This window comes from Gymnoscopelus braueri, assembly GCF_963280865.1.
Source record: "Gymnoscopelus braueri genome assembly, chromosome: 8".
Taxonomy (NCBI): domain Eukaryota; kingdom Metazoa; phylum Chordata; class Actinopteri; order Myctophiformes; family Myctophidae; genus Gymnoscopelus; species Gymnoscopelus braueri.
This window is the reverse complement of record NC_137609.1, coordinates 3,932,044-3,949,717: the sequence shown is the minus strand read 5'-3', so window position 1 is coordinate 3,949,717 and position 17,674 is coordinate 3,932,044. Positions and strand designations below refer to the sequence as shown.

General features: G+C 41.5%; 1 protein-coding gene across 1 annotated transcript in view; it reads right to left on the bottom strand.

Annotated features, from left to right (window-relative positions):
• nsd1b (nuclear receptor binding SET domain protein 1b) overlaps positions 1-17,674 on the bottom strand; it is a 56,268-nt gene that overhangs the window by 19,012 nt on the left and 19,582 nt on the right. The window contains exons 6-14 of the mRNA XM_080435134.1: positions 16,499-16,593; positions 8,171-8,468; positions 7,988-8,088; positions 7,771-7,816; positions 5,911-6,041; positions 5,037-5,165; positions 2,297-2,420; positions 1,483-1,683; positions 22-201 (exon numbers count right to left, since the gene is read on the bottom strand). Coding sequence (XP_080291260.1) covers positions 22-201; positions 1,483-1,683; positions 2,297-2,420; positions 5,037-5,165; positions 5,911-6,041; positions 7,771-7,816; positions 7,988-8,088; positions 8,171-8,468; positions 16,499-16,593 — 1,305 coding nt within the window. The remainder of the gene's footprint in view (positions 1-21; positions 202-1,482; positions 1,684-2,296; positions 2,421-5,036; positions 5,166-5,910; positions 6,042-7,770; positions 7,817-7,987; positions 8,089-8,170; positions 8,469-16,498; positions 16,594-17,674) is intronic.

Sequence of the window (17,674 nt, the reverse complement as noted above, 5' to 3'; positions counted from 1 at the left end):
CGTGTCTTATGACGTGTATACCTTCAGTACAGATGAAGCACCAGCTGACGTTGACGTGTTCGTGGTTCTTGACCCCTCTCCGGGGGGCGAAATGGTTTGGACACAGCATACTATTGTTGGACAGGACCACGCAGCCTGCAGCCAGGCAGGACTCCGTGGCGTGGTAGGCTACCGGACACCGCACACAGCGAAGCAGACCACCTACACACACACACCCACACACCAGTGATGGAAGGAGTACTCAGATTTTTTACTTAAGTAAAAGTATCAATACAGCAATGTAGAAATAGTCTGTCACAACTACTCATTATTCAGAAGATCCCATTTCACAAGTTTCCAGATGTATAAAAATGCTTTGAAAATAGCCGATCTACAAGGTCACGACGGGTTGTGAGCTTGTAGATCGGCTATTTTCAAATAGTTGAAGTATAGGGCTGAAGTGGGTAATGTATGTTTTGTAATAATAATCAAAATCTAATAGTAAAAGTAAATAGTAACTAAAGTTTTCAAATAATTGTAGTGGAGTAAAAGTACAATATTTGCCTTTGAGATGTAGTGGAGTAGAAGTAAAAGTATTGAAAATTGTAAATACTCTAGTAAAGTAAAAAATAACTCTACATTGTACTTAAGTACAGTGCTTAAGTACACATACATACTTAGTTACACACACACACACACACACACACACACACACACACACACACACACACACACACACACACACACACACACACACACACACACACACACACACACACACACACACACACACACACACACACACACACATGCACACACTTAATGTAAAGCACTTTGATTTGCCTCGTTGAATTGCGAGTTACAGATAAACCTGTAAATGTGGTTGATTTCGCAGATGGAGGGTTTTACACTGAATTCACAGCAGCGGCGTCCAGCACGCTAAATGCTGTGAATGGGGCGTGTCTGAAGTTATGAGTGACAGCTGTCAACGTGGGTCAACATGTGTGTCTGTTGAGGTGAAGATTTAAAAACGTTTACCTTTAGACATGTTTGGGTGGTTGGGGTATTTATTTCTTCTTTTTTTTTTTTACCTTTGGACATGTTTGGGTGGTTGGGGTATTTTATTTATTTAATTTGTTTTAACCTTTGGACATGTTTGGGTGGTTGGAGTAAAACAATTCTTTACCTTTGGACATGTTTGGGTGGTTGTGGTAAAACCTTTGGACATATTTGGGTAGTTGGGATAATTCTTTTTTACCTTTGGACATGTTAGGGTGGATGGGGTAATTATTCATTTTTTTTAAACCTTTGGACATGTTTGGGTAGTTGGGGGCATTATTTTTTTTTACCTTTGGACATGTTAGGGTGGTTGGGGGCATAATTTTTTACCTTTGGACATAGGGTGGTTGGGGTAATTATTTTTACCTTTGGACATGTTTGGGTGGTTGGGGTATTTTTCTTTACCTTTGGACATGTTAGGGTGGTTGGGGTATCTTTTTTTACCTTTGGACATGTTAGGGTGGTTGGGGTTTTGGATGAAGCAGCTCAGACAGACGTGCAGAGAACAGCGGAAGCCTCGGTGTAGAGGGAAAGTCGGAGCGTGTTTAGCGACGCATTCTCCGTGGTAAAACTTCCCGCAGACAGGAACCATGCACCGCCTCACCTCTTCCCCTCGCTTCCGGCACACAAAACACGTGTGCACACCTGCAGAAGAAGAAGATAGATGCCAGTGGTGGAAAAAGTACTCTACTTTTTTACTTAAGTAAAAGTATCATCACCATAATGTAGAAATACTCTGTTACAAGTAAAAGTCCGGTGTTAAAAATGCACTTGAATAAGACTACAAAAGTATTGGCATCAAAATATACTTAAAGTACCAAAAGTAAAGGTACTCATTATGCAGTATGTCCCCATTTCAAAAGTTTGTCATGTATAAAAATAATTTGAAAATAGCAGATCTACAAGCTCACAACGTGTCGCAAAGCGGCGCGTTGTGAGCTTGTAGCTCGGCTATTTTCAAATAGCCAAAGTATATATAGGGTTGAAGTGGTTAATGTATGTTTTGTAATAATATTCAAAATCTTCAAAGTATCTAGTAACTAAAATGTTCAAATAATTGTAGTGGAGTAAAAAGCACAATATTTGTCTCTGTGATGTAGTGGAGCAGTAAAAGTATTGAAATTTGCAAATACTCCAGTAATGTAAAAATGCCTCAAAATTGTACTTAAGTACAGTACTTGAGTACATGTACTTTGTTACTTTACACCACTGCCTGCAACTGAAGAAGATACACCTGATGATAATGAATAGTAAATACCTGATTTGCATTCAGGACAGATGAATTTGTCTTTGGGAGCTTCAGCCAGTGAGATGCAGGACAGATGGAAAGCCCCACAACACTGGCCCTCGCATAGCAGCAATTCACCTGACCGCTCACACACCTGCAGGGGAATATAGAACCAGTGGTGGAAAAAGTACTCAGATATTTGACTTAAGTAAAAGTAGCAATACATACCACAATATAAAAAATACTCTGTTAGAAGTAAAAGGTCTGTGTTAAAAATGTTACTTGAGTAAAAGTACAAAAGTATGGCATCAAAATATATTAAAGTACCAAGGGTAAAGGTACTACAATGGTTGAAAATAGCAGATCTGCAAGCTCACAACGCGCCACGATGTGACGCGTTGTGAGCTTGTAGATCTGCTATTTTCAAATAGCCTATGTATAAAATAGGGCTAAAGTGGTTAATGTATGTTTTATAATGTGACCATTTATATCTGCAAAGTAACTAGTAACTAAAGTTTTTAAATAATTGTATTGGAGTAAAAGTACAATATTTGTCTCTGAGATGTGGAGTAAAAGTAAAAGTACTGAAAATTGGAAACACTCCAGTAAAGTAAAAGTACCTCAAAATTGTACTTAAGTACAGTACTTGAGTAAATGTACTTAGTTACTTTACACCACTGAATAGAACCCACAACCTTCAATAAGAGAGACAGACAGTAGGAGAGCAGAGAAGGAGACAGTGTAGGAGAGACTAATCACTCTAAAAAGATACAGCATAGCATGCAAAGGAAAAAAACGGCAGAGGGCGCTGTTTTTCCTTTTTATTTTTGACAATGGGTTCTCAGATTGAGGAGAGACAGACAGTAGGACAGCTGAGAGAGACACAGTGTAGGAGAGACAGACAGTAGGACAGCTGAGAGAGAGACAGTGTAGGAGAGACAGACAGTAGGACAGCTGAGAGGGAGACAGTGTAGGAGAGACAGACAGTAGGACAGCTGAGAAGGAGACAGAAAGTAGGACAGCATAGAGAGAAAGTGTATGAGAGACAGACAGTAGGACAGCTGAGAGAGAGACAGTGTAGGAGAGACAGACAGTAGGACCAGGGCCGCATTAAGGCCCCTCAGGGCCGTGGAACTACACCAAATCAAAGGCCCCCCCTCAACATTAATCGGACAATATTGGGTGCGTTCACGCGCACGTGCGTTTGGTGCACGTGCCACCGCCAGCACGATCGGTGCTGACACAGGCACTGGGCAGAGCCTTTCCAACTTCAGTCTATGCTATGACTACAGTGTCTATCATTACAAATTACATTTATTATTAAGGAGGTTACTTTATGGTCATTACAGTCGTAGCCTACTAGACATATGGTGATGAGATGGGTAACAAATGTTTCATATTTATTTTCTTATTCTTCATAAGAAATTAAACAATTCAAGTTTAGAATTGAGAAAACAATACTCAGCAGAGATGGTAAAAGTACTACTCACTTTCTTCACTTAAAGTAGAAGTAGCCTCAGATACATTTACTTATGTAAAAAGCGACTTTAGTAAAAGTACTCATTCAACTAATTACTCAAGTAAAAGTACAAAAGTACAGGCTCTGAAATGTACTTGAAAAGTTAAAGTAAAAAGACCTCTTGAATTCTACCGCAGTGGTTCTCAACCTTTTTACCACCTCAGAAAATAATATTATGGCTCACCATTATGACCGACTGATGTTAAAATACAGCGTAGACCTATACCCATCCTATTCAGCTATTTGCACAGTACAAATGTATTAAGAATATGTCATTTAGATTTTCACAGTGTACATTATGGTAGCACTAAGACAGACAGACAGACAGACAGACAGACAGAGATGACATTAACAACCGTGAGCTACATTATTCAAACACAGCACGTGAGATACAGTCTACTTCAAACAAACACACACACGCACACACATCTTCATTGTCAGGTTAACTCACCATGCTGCGCCGAGGTTCAAAGAGTTTAATGCACGGCACTTCCAAAGTTTGTACAATGTTTAAGTCACAGGAGCTGGTTTTCATATCGTAAATAATATGAACGTTGGCCCAAATCTTGCGTTTAATCCACATGGTTCTTGTTTATTTGTGTTGCGGTCACAGACCATGATAGCAGACTCATACTGGTTAACAGAAACAAACTTACCATAAAAACGGAGGATTTCAAAATAAGAGCCGCTTGTAAAGATTAGTCGACAGTAGTTTTATTTTTTTGTCTACTTACAGGAAGTAGAAGTGACACATCAGTACCAGCAACGGTATGCAAGAGGTTTGAATCTGTTCTGCCGCGCAACATTAAAAATAAAGCAACATATGTTTCTAAATATATATAATTCACACAGCAGGGCCCGAATATATACATTTTTATAAATAATAAGAAGAATAATATATATAATATTATAATAAAATAATATAAATTATTTATTTTTTTACAATAATATATATATTTTTAAATACATAATTCACACAGGGCCCCTGCAGGCTCAGGCCGTGGAACACAAGTTCCACTAAGTTCCGCGGTTAATGCGGCCCTGAGTAGGACAGCTGAGAGGGAGACAGTGTAGGAGAGACAGACAGTAGGACAGCTGAGAGGGAGACCGTGTAGGAGAGACAGACAGTAGGACAGCTGAGAAGGAGACCGTGTAGGAGAGACAGACCTTCTGCCCTGGCATTTGACCTTTGTGACCTCAAAACTTAAGTGACCTTGCCCCTAAAACAATGAAATTCCAGGCCTGTCTAACCTGACAGATGCTCTCCTTCATGGAGGCGGGGCCTCCTCGGTCTCCGATGATCTTCCTGATTGGTTGCAGCGAGTCGTCACCCAGCAATGACTCCTCCCTCCGACACAAGAAACTGTTGTCCAAGAGAACCTGAGGACAACACACACACACACACACACACACACACACACACACACACACACACACACACACACACACACACACACACACACACACACACACACACACACACACACACACACACACACAATGAAGTCACATTTTCTTTGGTCTTCGGCATCTTTTGCCAAAATGATAAAAGTTCTGATGGTTAGCCTGATCTTACCATATATGGATGCCTGCTGTTTGTTTACATTAATCTCTGATGTGATTGGATACACCAGTCCATTAAATGTCTGACCGTGAGGTGATGTTCACTAGTAAACATTGATGTGTGACCCACATGGTTCCATTTGTACACTCTCAGGTTCCTTTTCCACCAAAATAACTTTGGTTCTAGAACCAGTGCCGTTCTAGATTCTTGGAACCTTGGTGCTTTCTACTAGATAGTAAGTATTGAGTATATGTACTTAGTTACTTTTCACCACTGCATATCACATCAGTGTCTTCCATCTTCCAACCTACTGATTATTGACACACCCAGGTATGTCGTCACAGTTCACCAATTTTGTGGTTCCCGTTCTGAACAAACTTTTAGGGTTTGGAACCAACTCATTTTCAGTCGAAACACTCGGAACTGGTTCAAAAATAGGCAGGAAGAACGAACTATCAATCCTTTAGCTGGGGACCCCCTTGAAAACAATATTATAATATTATACAGTATATAATAAATTACAATAAATATGAACACATTATGAATTGAAAGACATCTGACCTCTGACTCATCCTTCTCCTCCAGACCCCTGCTCTCCTGCGCGGGAGACCCCGTCTGCGTGGCGGTACATGGGACAGGTGAGGTGGAGCCCCCTGGAGGAGCGGAGGAGACTGCAGCTTGAGCTTCATCAGCTGGGGGGGGGGACAGCTGGGTTAGTGGTGTGTGTGTGTGTGTGTGTGTGTGTGTGTGTGTGTGTGTGTGTGTGTGTGTGTGTGTGTGTGTGTGTGTGTGTGTGTGTGTGTGTGTGTGTGTGTGAACAACAGAACAGTGAGCTTAGTACGTAAGTGGTTTGCCCTGACTCATTTTCCATCCTCATTGGGGGAGGGCTGGGTGTACCCAATGTGTCGTGGACTTATATCAGCATGCGCATATCCCATCTATTAAGCATGCTGAATAACGATGACAGGGATGTTAGGGAGCTGGGCCAGATCTTCCCTGTTCCTTGATCTAAGGAGACGCAAGGTTCCGTTAGCCAGGGAGTCAGAGCCCCACTTCCTTGGGTTCAAAAGGAAACCCAGTGGGAAACTGGACACTCGCTCCCCAGGCTTTGGAGTTTATTGAACGATCTCTGTGTCCAAACTGGAGTGTCCCTGGAGTGGGTGCGGTCTAACTCGGAGACTGTGAGGGTCTCTGAGGACATAATAACTGACCCCCTCACCTCTGTTAGAGCAACAGTGACCTACAGTGGACACACTCACCATATACAGGTGCTCGGCGGACCCTGCTGGATCTGTTTCAACATCAGCAACAACAACACTGGACTAGACTTAAACTTCAGGGAAAACTGGTTTGTGTTCCCTCTGCTGATCACTCTGTTTCCCATTCATTTCTAAGGAACACTGCACTCAATGAGGACATTATCACTTTTACAGTAAAAGCCAGGTTACAGATCCTTCCCACCAGACTCAACCTTTCCCTCTGGTTTCCCTCCGCCCATGTACCTCATTGTTTGCATCACACCACAAATATGGCAAAGATGCTGTTCCTTGTATCTCTGAAGGGTGTGTAGGTACTTGTCCAAGATTAGCATTTTTACAGCACCTTGTAAATATGTGTGTCCTTGTATTGTATCGCTTATGTGGACATAAATAAAGTGTGTGTGTGTGTGTGTGTGTGTGTGTGTGTGTGTGTGTGTGTGCGCGCGCGTGCGCGTGCGTGCGCGTGTGTGTGTGTGTGCGTGCGTGCGATTAAGCAGATTAACCACATGACCCCAGCATTGCTATTCTGGGTCGAACATTCTCGCCAAAATAGCAGATCTAGAAACACACAGCATAACGGGACAGTAAGGGCTGTGTCACTAAATGGTCCAGTCCAGTTTACTGTTCCAACAACACAACACTATGGTCCAGTCCAGTTTACTGTTCCAACAACACAACACTATGGTCCAGTCCAGTTTACTGCTCCAACACAACACAGAGTTAGTGCCGAAGTGTCCTTGAGCTATACGCTGAACCCCTAATTGCTCCCGATGAGCAGGTTGGTGCCTTGCATGGTTTCCTCCGCCATAGGTGTATGAATTTGTGTGTGAATGGGTGAATGTAATGCACAATCTATGTAAGGTGCTTTGGATAAAAGTGCTATATAAATGCACCATTTATCATTTACTATGGTCCAGTCCAGTATACTGCTCCAACACAACACTATGGTAAAGCACAGTAGTAACTGTTACAACAGTAATGTTGTAACAGTAGCTGTAACAGCAGTAACAATATGAAAGTAATATTACAACAGCAACATGTAACAATGACTGTAACAACAGTAATATTACAGAAGTAATGATATAACAGCAATGTTGTAACAGTTATTGTTAATGATACATCGCTAACGATAGGTTTGAAAATAAAGCAAATTGAGACTGACCTGAATCAACATTAAGATCTGCTGCCAGGATCTTCAGCGCCCTCACCTGGAAGACAAAGGAACTGTCAAAGCATACAATCACACGCACGCATGTGTGTGCACGCGCACACACACACACACACACACACACACACACACACACACACACACACACACACACACACACACACACACACACACACACACACACACACACACACACACACACACACAGTACCTTCTTCTTCTTTGGTCCTGAAGTCTCCATACAATAATCTATAATCTTCTGTGTCGGCTTCCTCTTCCGTTTCCTCCTCCTGTCCAGGAGGGAAGCACTTCCTGGAAAAAATATTATTATTATTTGTAGTATTATTATTATTACTAAATCATAAAGAAATTCATATTTAATGTAAAATCTCACCGCTGTCTTTGATGAGGCCTTCAGTTGGCTCAGCATCAGGGGGAGGGGTCAGAGTGTCAATGGAAAGCACCGGTGCATCTTGGGAAATCAAGTTTTCTGTTGGTTGTATTTGTAGTTCTGGTGCTTCTTGGGAAGCTGAGTTCTCTGTTGGTCGTATTTGTAGTTCAGAGTATGTGACTGAAGTGATTTCCTCAGGGGGTGGAGTCTGAGTTTCAGGATGTGAGTTCAAGGGGGCGTGGTCACGTGTGTCCTTGTCCAATAGAGATTCCTCTGCTTTATTGTTGTTGGGAGCAGTGGCCTAAGAAAACCAATGAGAAAGAGTTTACTGTAAGACAATTTATTTTACTCTTAAATTCACTGAACCAGTAGAGAGAGAGAGAGAGAGAGAGAGAGAGAGAGAGAGAGAGAGAGAGAGAGAGAGAGAGTAAAATAAACTAAAGACAGAAAAAGAGAACACACACACACACACACACACACACACACACACACAGTCACCACTGGTCAAGTGGACATAAAACCGAGAGAGCGTGTAAAGTGTTATGAACACGTTTCACAATAAAAGCTTTTAACTCGTCAGCAAAATATAGTGTCATGAATGTGTTTCACAATAAAAGCCTTTAACTCTTCAGTACAATGTAGAGTGTCATGCATATTTTTCACAATAAAAACGTTTAACCTTTACTCCCCCCTTTTAGATATCTGTAAAGATAAACTCCTTACAACGTTAGGAAAGGAAAGTATAATAATAATAATATTACTACTACTACTACTACTACATGTAATAATAATAATAATAATAATAATAATAATAATAATAATAATAATAAATATAGCTACAAGCAGCAATAAGCAGTTTCGAGGGATAAGGCAGAGGCAGGCAGAGAGAGAGAGAGAGCGAGAGAGCGAGAGAGAGAAAGAGAGGCAGTTAGAGAGAGAGGGAGGGGGAGAGAGAGAGAGAGAGAGAGAGAGAGAGAGAGAGAGAGAGAGAGAGAGAGAGAGAGAGAGAGAGAGCGAGAGGAAGAGAGGCAGAGAGAGAGAGAGAGAGAGAGAGAGAGAGAGAGAGAGAGAGAGAGAGAGAAAGAGTGAGAGAGAGAGAGAGAGAGAGAGAGAGAAAGAGGGAGAGAGAAAGAGAGAAAGAGAGAAAGAGAGAAAGAGAGAAAGAGAGGCAGTTAGAGAGAGAGGCAGAGAGAGAGAGAGAAAGAGAGAGAGAGAGTGTGTGAGAGAGAGAGAGAGAGAGAGAGAGAGAGAGAGAGAGAGAGAGAGAGAGAGAGAGAGAGAGAGAGAGAGAGAGAGAGAGAGGCAGTTAGAGAGAGAGAGGGAGAGAGAGAGGCAGAGAGAGAGAGAGAGAGAGAGAGAGAGAGAGAGAGGGGCAGTGAGAGAGAGAGAAGAAGTGAAAATGCATTAATTAACAAAGTCATGATTTTTGTTCAGTAAATTATATTTGGACTGGTTAAATTGGGGTTTGAACCAGGGACCTATAGACTTGCGGGTAGACAGTGTAAAGGATAAGGATAATTCCTTTAACAGGTCCGTTCATGAAAGTCCTTGCAGTCTTGTTTCCAATGAGGGCCTGTGAGCAATTAGGGGTTAAGAGTCTTGCTCAGGGACAAATTTCATTTCATCGACACATTTGCTGGCCTGGCCTGGAATCGTACCTGGGGCAACCAGGGCCTCTGGCTCTCTAGGCGGGCTCACTAACCACTCAGCTATGGCCGCAGTACTGACTGAGCTATTGGATAGACAGAATTGGATTTCATGTGTGGTAAGTTATCATACAGCATGGGTTGCTCATTATATACATATAAGCTCATAACGCGTCACATTGTAGATCGGCTGTATGTGGTTACTGTAGGTGTTGTATTAATAATTACATCTGCAAAGTAACAAGTAACTAAAGCTGTCATATGCTGTAATTGTAGTAAAGTAACACAAATGGAAAGTAAAAGTACCTCAAAATTGTACTGTGCTTTGTAAGCACTTGTATTGGTACTTGAGTAAATGTACATGTACACTTTTCAGCACCATTGAGGAGCCAATGACTGACAGGCTAGGTATCACCAGGTGCACTAATTGCTAGAGTGCAGAGGGACATGGGTTGATATTAATGGTATTAACTCAAAATGTATATATCACACAGCTTAGATTTTTTGATTAAATCGGAGAGTCATGTAAAAAAAAATTGTTGTGTAAAAGTTGCACGTTCATCAAATGTATATTGTGTCTTGTGTCTGGGTAGCTCAGTTGGAAGAGCTCTTGACTCTGAACCGCAAGGTCATGGGATTGAATCTTGGCAAAGGCAACACTGCATATGAGTAATCTGGTTCCCTGGTGTATAGAGCATTGTTACAGGTATAGACTCATTTGTTTGTTAATGTTGCTACCCTTTAAATGGCCATGGCCAATAGCGTGGCATTGGGCACTTAAAGTTAAATATTTGAACCAGCGACCTATGGATTCACAGGCTGCCTCTCTTCTCATTGAACTAGAGATATGGCCTCCCTGATGGTGTCTGTTGATATCTATAGGTTTTTCCGTCCGTTATGAACCAAGCCTCTGTTTCGCTAACTACTGTAGATCACTGGTTCACAAAACATTTACCAATAAAGTTTTTTTTTTGTCTCCTCGGAATGGAAACTAGTGAAAATAGTCGATCTACAAGCTAACTACACGTTGCTATCTGAAAAGTTGTGAGATTGTAGATCGGCTATTTTCACAAGTAAGTATGTCATACAAAAAAAAACTACTCTCAAAAAAGCATTTCATGTTATTGTTAAAAAATTGCACATGTCTGAATTAACAGGGTCATGTTTTGTACAATGCAATTTAAATGTAAACTGTAATGAGTGGGGTTTGAAACGGGGACCTTCAGCACATGAGGCTCACACTCTACTGATCAAGCTATTCAATCCACAGCCTCAGACAGTGAGAAAGGAGAATCCAACAAAACAAAAGGGCGAATTAAGTACGTCATACATTGAAAATAACTACTTTCAAATAAGCATTTCCTGTTATCTTTAACAATTGCACATGTATTCATTGATACAGTCATGTTGTGTGCAATGCAATTGAGATGAAGTCTGCATGAGGTGGGATTTCAACCGGCGACCCTGTGGTCTCAAGGCAGATGATTAAGCCATTGGACCAACAGACCTGAACTGGTGAAAAGGGAGTTCACACAGATGACACACTTTCACGCAAATTGCTCAGAAATCCTGGGTTTAAATGTTTTTCAAACTGCTCAAAAATGCAGACAATCTAAGGGCGGAGCTTACTGGTCAAAGTGATAGATGTGTTCCTCATGAGTCAAGGCACATGTGTAAGCAGGTTTAATGGCTGTCGGCCAAACGAGGCATGACTTTTGCATGTTTAAAGTTTGCATTTAAAAAAAATTGCTATAGCACCCCCCTTTGACCAATTAGAGTAAGATTGGTTTCAGTGATACTTGGAATGACCCTCTACTTTATTGCAAAGTTTCAAACAAATGTGAGTCTGCATGAACGTGTTGGGGCAGACGAATAATTGTCATAAAACTGCAATATTAATTGGCTCATAAAAGCTTAATATTTTCACTTAGAAAATGGTGGGAGATCTAAAGGTCAGAGGTCAAAAGTCAAAATGTGAAAGTTGTTAGGCATGAGGAGACGCATGTGTGTATCGAAGTTTCACTCTAGGTCAAACAGGGCATGAGTTGTACCTGTTCAAAGTTGGCATATTTCAATTGAGTGCTACAGCGCCACCCTTTGGCCAATGGTTGGGAGTTTCGGGTCTTCGCCGTTTGGCATAGCCCTCTACCATATTGCCGAGTTTCGTAAAAAGCGACCGAAACGGCTTCGAGCCTGATAGGCCTCGAAACCTTAATAATAATAATAATAATAATGATAATAATACTGTAAAGCTGTGATGTGCCAGATAAACTAAGTGAGTGAACCGAAGCTAAAGTTGAACCTGCCGAACTTCTATATTCCGGACGAGGACAAAACGGCAGCCAAACACCCTGGCTTTGGATATGCTGCGACTTATGATAAACTGCTACGGCGTGCATGGCGACCACTCATTGTGAAGGGAAGCGGAGACCGCAGAATCTTTATCTCGATATGCCTGCTGCTGTCAGGGGACATCCACCCCTGTCCCGGTCCAAATCCGGCTCTGGGAGACTCGACGGAACTCAATGGAGCTAATGCTACAGGGGCTAACAACAACAACAACAGCTGGCTACAAACGCTAGCTTGGCTCGCACGGCCTCTGCAGCCACACCAAGCTGCCAACGAGTTGCTCGCATGGCTTCACCTACCCCCCCCGGTTTTCAGGAGGCTACTTGGGATCGACCCAGCAAGACCTATACCGCCCCGTGAGTACAGAACCACCGCCATGTCTGGAAGTACGGGGCGGGACAACAACAGGTCCACCGCCATGTCTGGAGGTCTCTGGGTCGGAGCCGGACCTCTAGTTCTGGTCAACCATCCACCGCTGCCCCGTGAGTACGGAACCACCACCATATCCGGAAGTACGGGGCAGGACAGCGGGACCACCGTCGAGCCCAGAGGTCTCTGCTGCGGAGCTGGGCCACTGGACAACCATCCACCACTGCCCCGTGAGTACGGAACCACCACCATATCCGGAAGTACGGGGCAGGACAGCGGGACCACCATCGAGCCCAAAAGTCTCTGCTGCGGAGCTGGGCCACTGGACACCGGGCCTACATCACCCCCATCCCCCCAGGACCAAGGCATAACACCTCCTCAAGCCCCAACCCCCCCTCCCCCCACGTCGAAACCTCCCACCAAGGTAAAACACAGGAACCCGGTATTCAAAAAGCACAGATCCACCAATATTTTTCAGACTCAGAATCAAGCTAAAACTGTGTGGGACCCCTGGTGCAAACCAAAAGGGCTGTTTTGCGGCCACTTAAACATTCGGAGTATGAAGAACAAAAAAAGTGAAATTGAAAACCTGCTTGTAAATTTAAACATTGACTGTTTGGGACTGACGGAAACTTGGTTGAACCAATCATCCCCAGATGCTCTAGTAAGCATGCCCGGGTACAATGTCTTCCGACGGGACAGAGGTACAACAGGGAAGGGTGGGGGGGCCCTGCTTTATGTAAAAAGCAGCTTGGAGTGTAGACAGATTACATGGCCAAATGAGATCAAGGCAGAGTGTGTCGGTGTGGAAATCACACTCTCAGCTGAGATGTCTTTTACCTTAATCTGTTTATACCGCCAACCATCAGCCAAGGTTGAAGTCTATGAGCAACTAAAATCTATTCTGACAGCCTGTGACTTTAACAAAGAGGTAATATTAATTGGTGACATAAATGTAAATTGGGATGACAAGAAGATTAGGAAAAATCTCAAACAAATAACAGATTACTACAATCTCACTCAAATGATAGAGCAGCCTACGAGAATCACTAGCCACTCAGCAACTAGAATTGATTTACTGTTTTCCAACAAAGTGGAAAGAATCACCAAAACATATAATTTCCTAACAGGTCTGTCAGACCATAATATAATATTTTTTGCCAGAAAACTTTCAAAACAACGGTTCAGTAAAACCCAGCCCCAACCAATGGTCAGCACCATCCCAAAGAATCACAGCTTTGAGGTTGCCCTAAAAAGGGTTGAGTGGGATGACATCTACACATGTGGTGATGATATTGAAATGGGATGCAGTATTTTATTGTCCAAAATACAAAGTGTAATGGAATCTTTCACCAGGAGGAGGAGACAAAGGAAAGGGCAAAAAATTACCCTACCCTGGGTTGATGAAAATTGTAGAGCTCTTATGAAAAAAAGAGATATAATGCTTAAACAGTCATTAAAATCTGGTTAAACAACGGACAGGCAGAAATTTGCCCATGTACGAAACCAAGTCACCCAATTCCTAAGGAAGGCAAAAGCAAAATTTTACACCTATATCATAGAGAGTGCAAAAGGAAATGGTAAGAAAGTCTGGGAGTGCATAAACAAACTGACAGGGAAATACTACAAACAGAACAATAATAGCTTAGAACTAAAAATAGACAACGCCCTGGTGAAAGATCCCCAAACCCTTGCTAGTACCCTAATTATGTTTTTTCTAAACTCTGTCAAAGAAATAACACAAATGTTTAATCCATCAAAGTTTGTACCCCGCCCTGTCCAAAAAGACCTCCCCATCTTCAATCTGGAGGAAATTACGGAAACCGAGGTGGCAAACATCATCAAATCACTAAAAGCATCAAAAGCCAAGGATGCCTATGGGCTCGATACAAACTTTTTAAAAACAAATGCAGATGCTCTGGTGGCACCGATCACACATCTGGTAAATCTGTCCATCAGACAACGCACTGTTCCTCCTCAATGGAAAGTTGCTGTAATAACACCAATCTACAAATCTGGCGCTAAAACTGAAATATCAAATTATAGACCCATAAGCATCCTACCAGTTATATCAAAGGTGGCTGAAAAGTGGATTGTCAAATCTATCATCAAACATCTAGACAAAGGCCACACCCCACTGCATCCCATGCAGTTTGGGTTTCGGGCCTTTCACTCCACTGAATCAGCAAACTGCCTATTCATAGAAAAATTGAAATGTGCTTTGAACAGAGCTCCCTGTGCAATGGCGGTGTTCCTGGACTTCAAGAAGGCGTTTGACACCGTCTGTCACCAGGTCCTCCTGTCCAAATTAACACATTTTAATTTTTCCCCAGAAGCTATACAATGGTTTAGTTCCTATCTATCCACCAGAAAACAGTGTGTCAGTCTAAACAGTGTTAAATCCCCCTACCACACCTGTTCGGTCGGTGTCCCCCAGGGCTCAATACTAGGTCCAATTCTGTTCTCACTGTACATAAATGACCTACCTGAAGTATGTAAAAATCTACATGTCCAGATGTATGCAGATGATGCCGTTGTACTTGCCCATGGTAAAAGCTATGCAGAGGTGTCAATAATCTTAACCTCAGCTCTGACAAGCATTCAAGACTGGCTTATAGATTCATGTCTGCTCCTGAATGCCAAAAAGACAGTCTGCATGGCCTTCTCCAAAAGACCAGTTGTGTTGGAGTCCTCAAATGTGTTTCTGGGTGGGGAGGAACTTGAACTTGTCCCAGAGTTCAAGTACCTCGGAGTCATACTAGACTCAACCCTAACTTTTAAAAAACATGTGAAGAAAGTCACAAATACGATTAAATTCAACCTTCAAAATTTTAAACAAATTAGACCCTTCCTGACAGTTGGAGCTGCCAGATCGTATCTTCACTGTATGATCCTATCACACATTGAGTACTGTTTTACAAACTGGTCTTGCACAGGCGTGACGATCCTAAAACCCATCGAACAGCTCTACAAAAGTGCGCTCAAGGTGTTTGACAGGAAGCCTCACTCTTATCATCATTGTAACATACTCAGGAGGCTCAATTTTTTTAGCTTCGACAATTTCAAAAAGTTCAAACAGGTTGGGGTCATATACAAGACCTTACATGGTCTGTGCCCGCCCCCCCTAAGGGAATTCATTAAAAGGAAGCCTGAAAGAGGAATCAGTACCAGAGCAACCACTCGAGGAGATTGTGAAGTGCCGCACCGGCAAACAACCTTCGGTCAAAATGTCCTCTCAGTACAGGGTTGTGTAGCATGGAATGGCCTTCCTCTACATATAAGGGATTGTGCTACATTTCCATCTTTTAAATTCAATGTGAAAAGATGGTTGCTTGAAAACCAAAGCTGCAACCATTTGTGATCATATTTTAGTTTTTTTTAGGCTATGTGATGTAATGTAATTGTATTTCACCGTTTGTCTGTTTTCTGATGTTATTGTTTTTCTGTTTTTCTGTTTTCTGTGAGGACTGCGGATGAAAATTAGCATCTTTGCTAAATCCGGTGTATTTACGTCCATGTGACGTTCATTAATATGCTCTGTCCTGTCTAAATAAACAAATAAAGTAAAGTAAACTCTTCACAGCGTTAAATAAAATAAGGAATATTAGCTGAGTAGACATGCACATTGCTCTCTGGTGAAATCAAGAGATGAAATAGAAATAGATACTCTCTAAAAGAGTGAAAACAAACTAATGTGTTTGTTATGTTTTTATGTTTTTTGGGTTACTTCCTGGTGTTGAAGATCTGCTCATTTATTGTTATTTATTATTATTTTTATTATTATTATAATTGTGTTTTCTAATTCCTACCTGTCTTTTGGGTTTCTTCCTGGGGTTGAAGATCTGCTCATTTATTATTTATTTGTATTTGTATTTGTATTTGTATTATTATTATTATTATTATTATTATTATTATTATTATTATTATTATTATTATTATTATTATTATTGTGTTTTCCAATTCCTACCTGTCTTTTGGGTTTCTTCCTGGGGTTGAAGATCTGCTCGTATTCTTCAGTCCATTCAATGAGTCGTTTGCTGGGCTTCCTGATGCGTTTGTTTGCTGTAAACAAAGACGGTTACTGTACATGTAATTTTTCCGACATTACTAGCTAACCGTACGCGGAAGCCACGTAGTCGGAGTGGCGGGATGTCGAAATGGAAGGCGGTTCCCAACAAAGACATATAAGGTGTTTATTTATCTTAAAATGATGATTAAAAAAAACACATCTCTTCAACGAAAATAGCCAATCTACAAGCTCACAGTGAGCTTGTAGATTGGCTATTTTCGCTGGAAATTCGGCCCAGAATAGGGACACTTGGGTTCAAGTGGTTAAATACATGTCCAAATTCATTAAAACCTTAAAAACTTACCTGAAGAATTGATTCGGTGTTAGACAAGGTTAAAAGGTCACTGACATTTGAATTTCTTTTGCAAATCAAGCTTTTTAGAAATCTGTTCTTTAAAATCCATTAAAACACAATAATAATATAACTTTGATAAAAATAAGACGGACAGTCATATTAAGTGGGCAGCATTTCCATCTCTAGTAAGTTTCAAGTTAGTTCCTAGAATCTGAATTTCATATTGTTCTGACATGAATCGAAAACATTGTCTTAGAAGACCAAAGAATGTACGGTATTCTTTGGAGAATGGATGGCAGTAATGTCAGGTATTCAATAACAGTAAAGTCAGGTATACAGTGAACCATGTTCAATAAGCAGGCCAGACCACTGCAATGGTCCATAACTCTTAAGACCCCATAACTATTAAGTATAGGAATACTTCACTTATTTTCTATCAATTACACACCCCATGAAGCCTTGAATTCACAGAGTTTTTTTTGTTTTTTACCCATTCCTGAGCCACTAATTTGAGGACCGGGTGTATTTCCGGTAGGAGACTCAAAAAGACTCCTTTGAGTCTCCTACCGGATACATTAGCATCTTTCCGCTAGTAATGAAATTAGTGGCTTAGGAATGCAACAAAAACAACAATCTCCATAAATTGAATGCTTCATGGCGTGTGTAATTGTCATGTTTAAGAGTGTACAAATGCATACACTCTTGGAGATACAGACATGTGTAATGGTCCAATTGGTTCCTATTTCCCAACTACTTAAGCTGGGGACCCCCTGAAACCC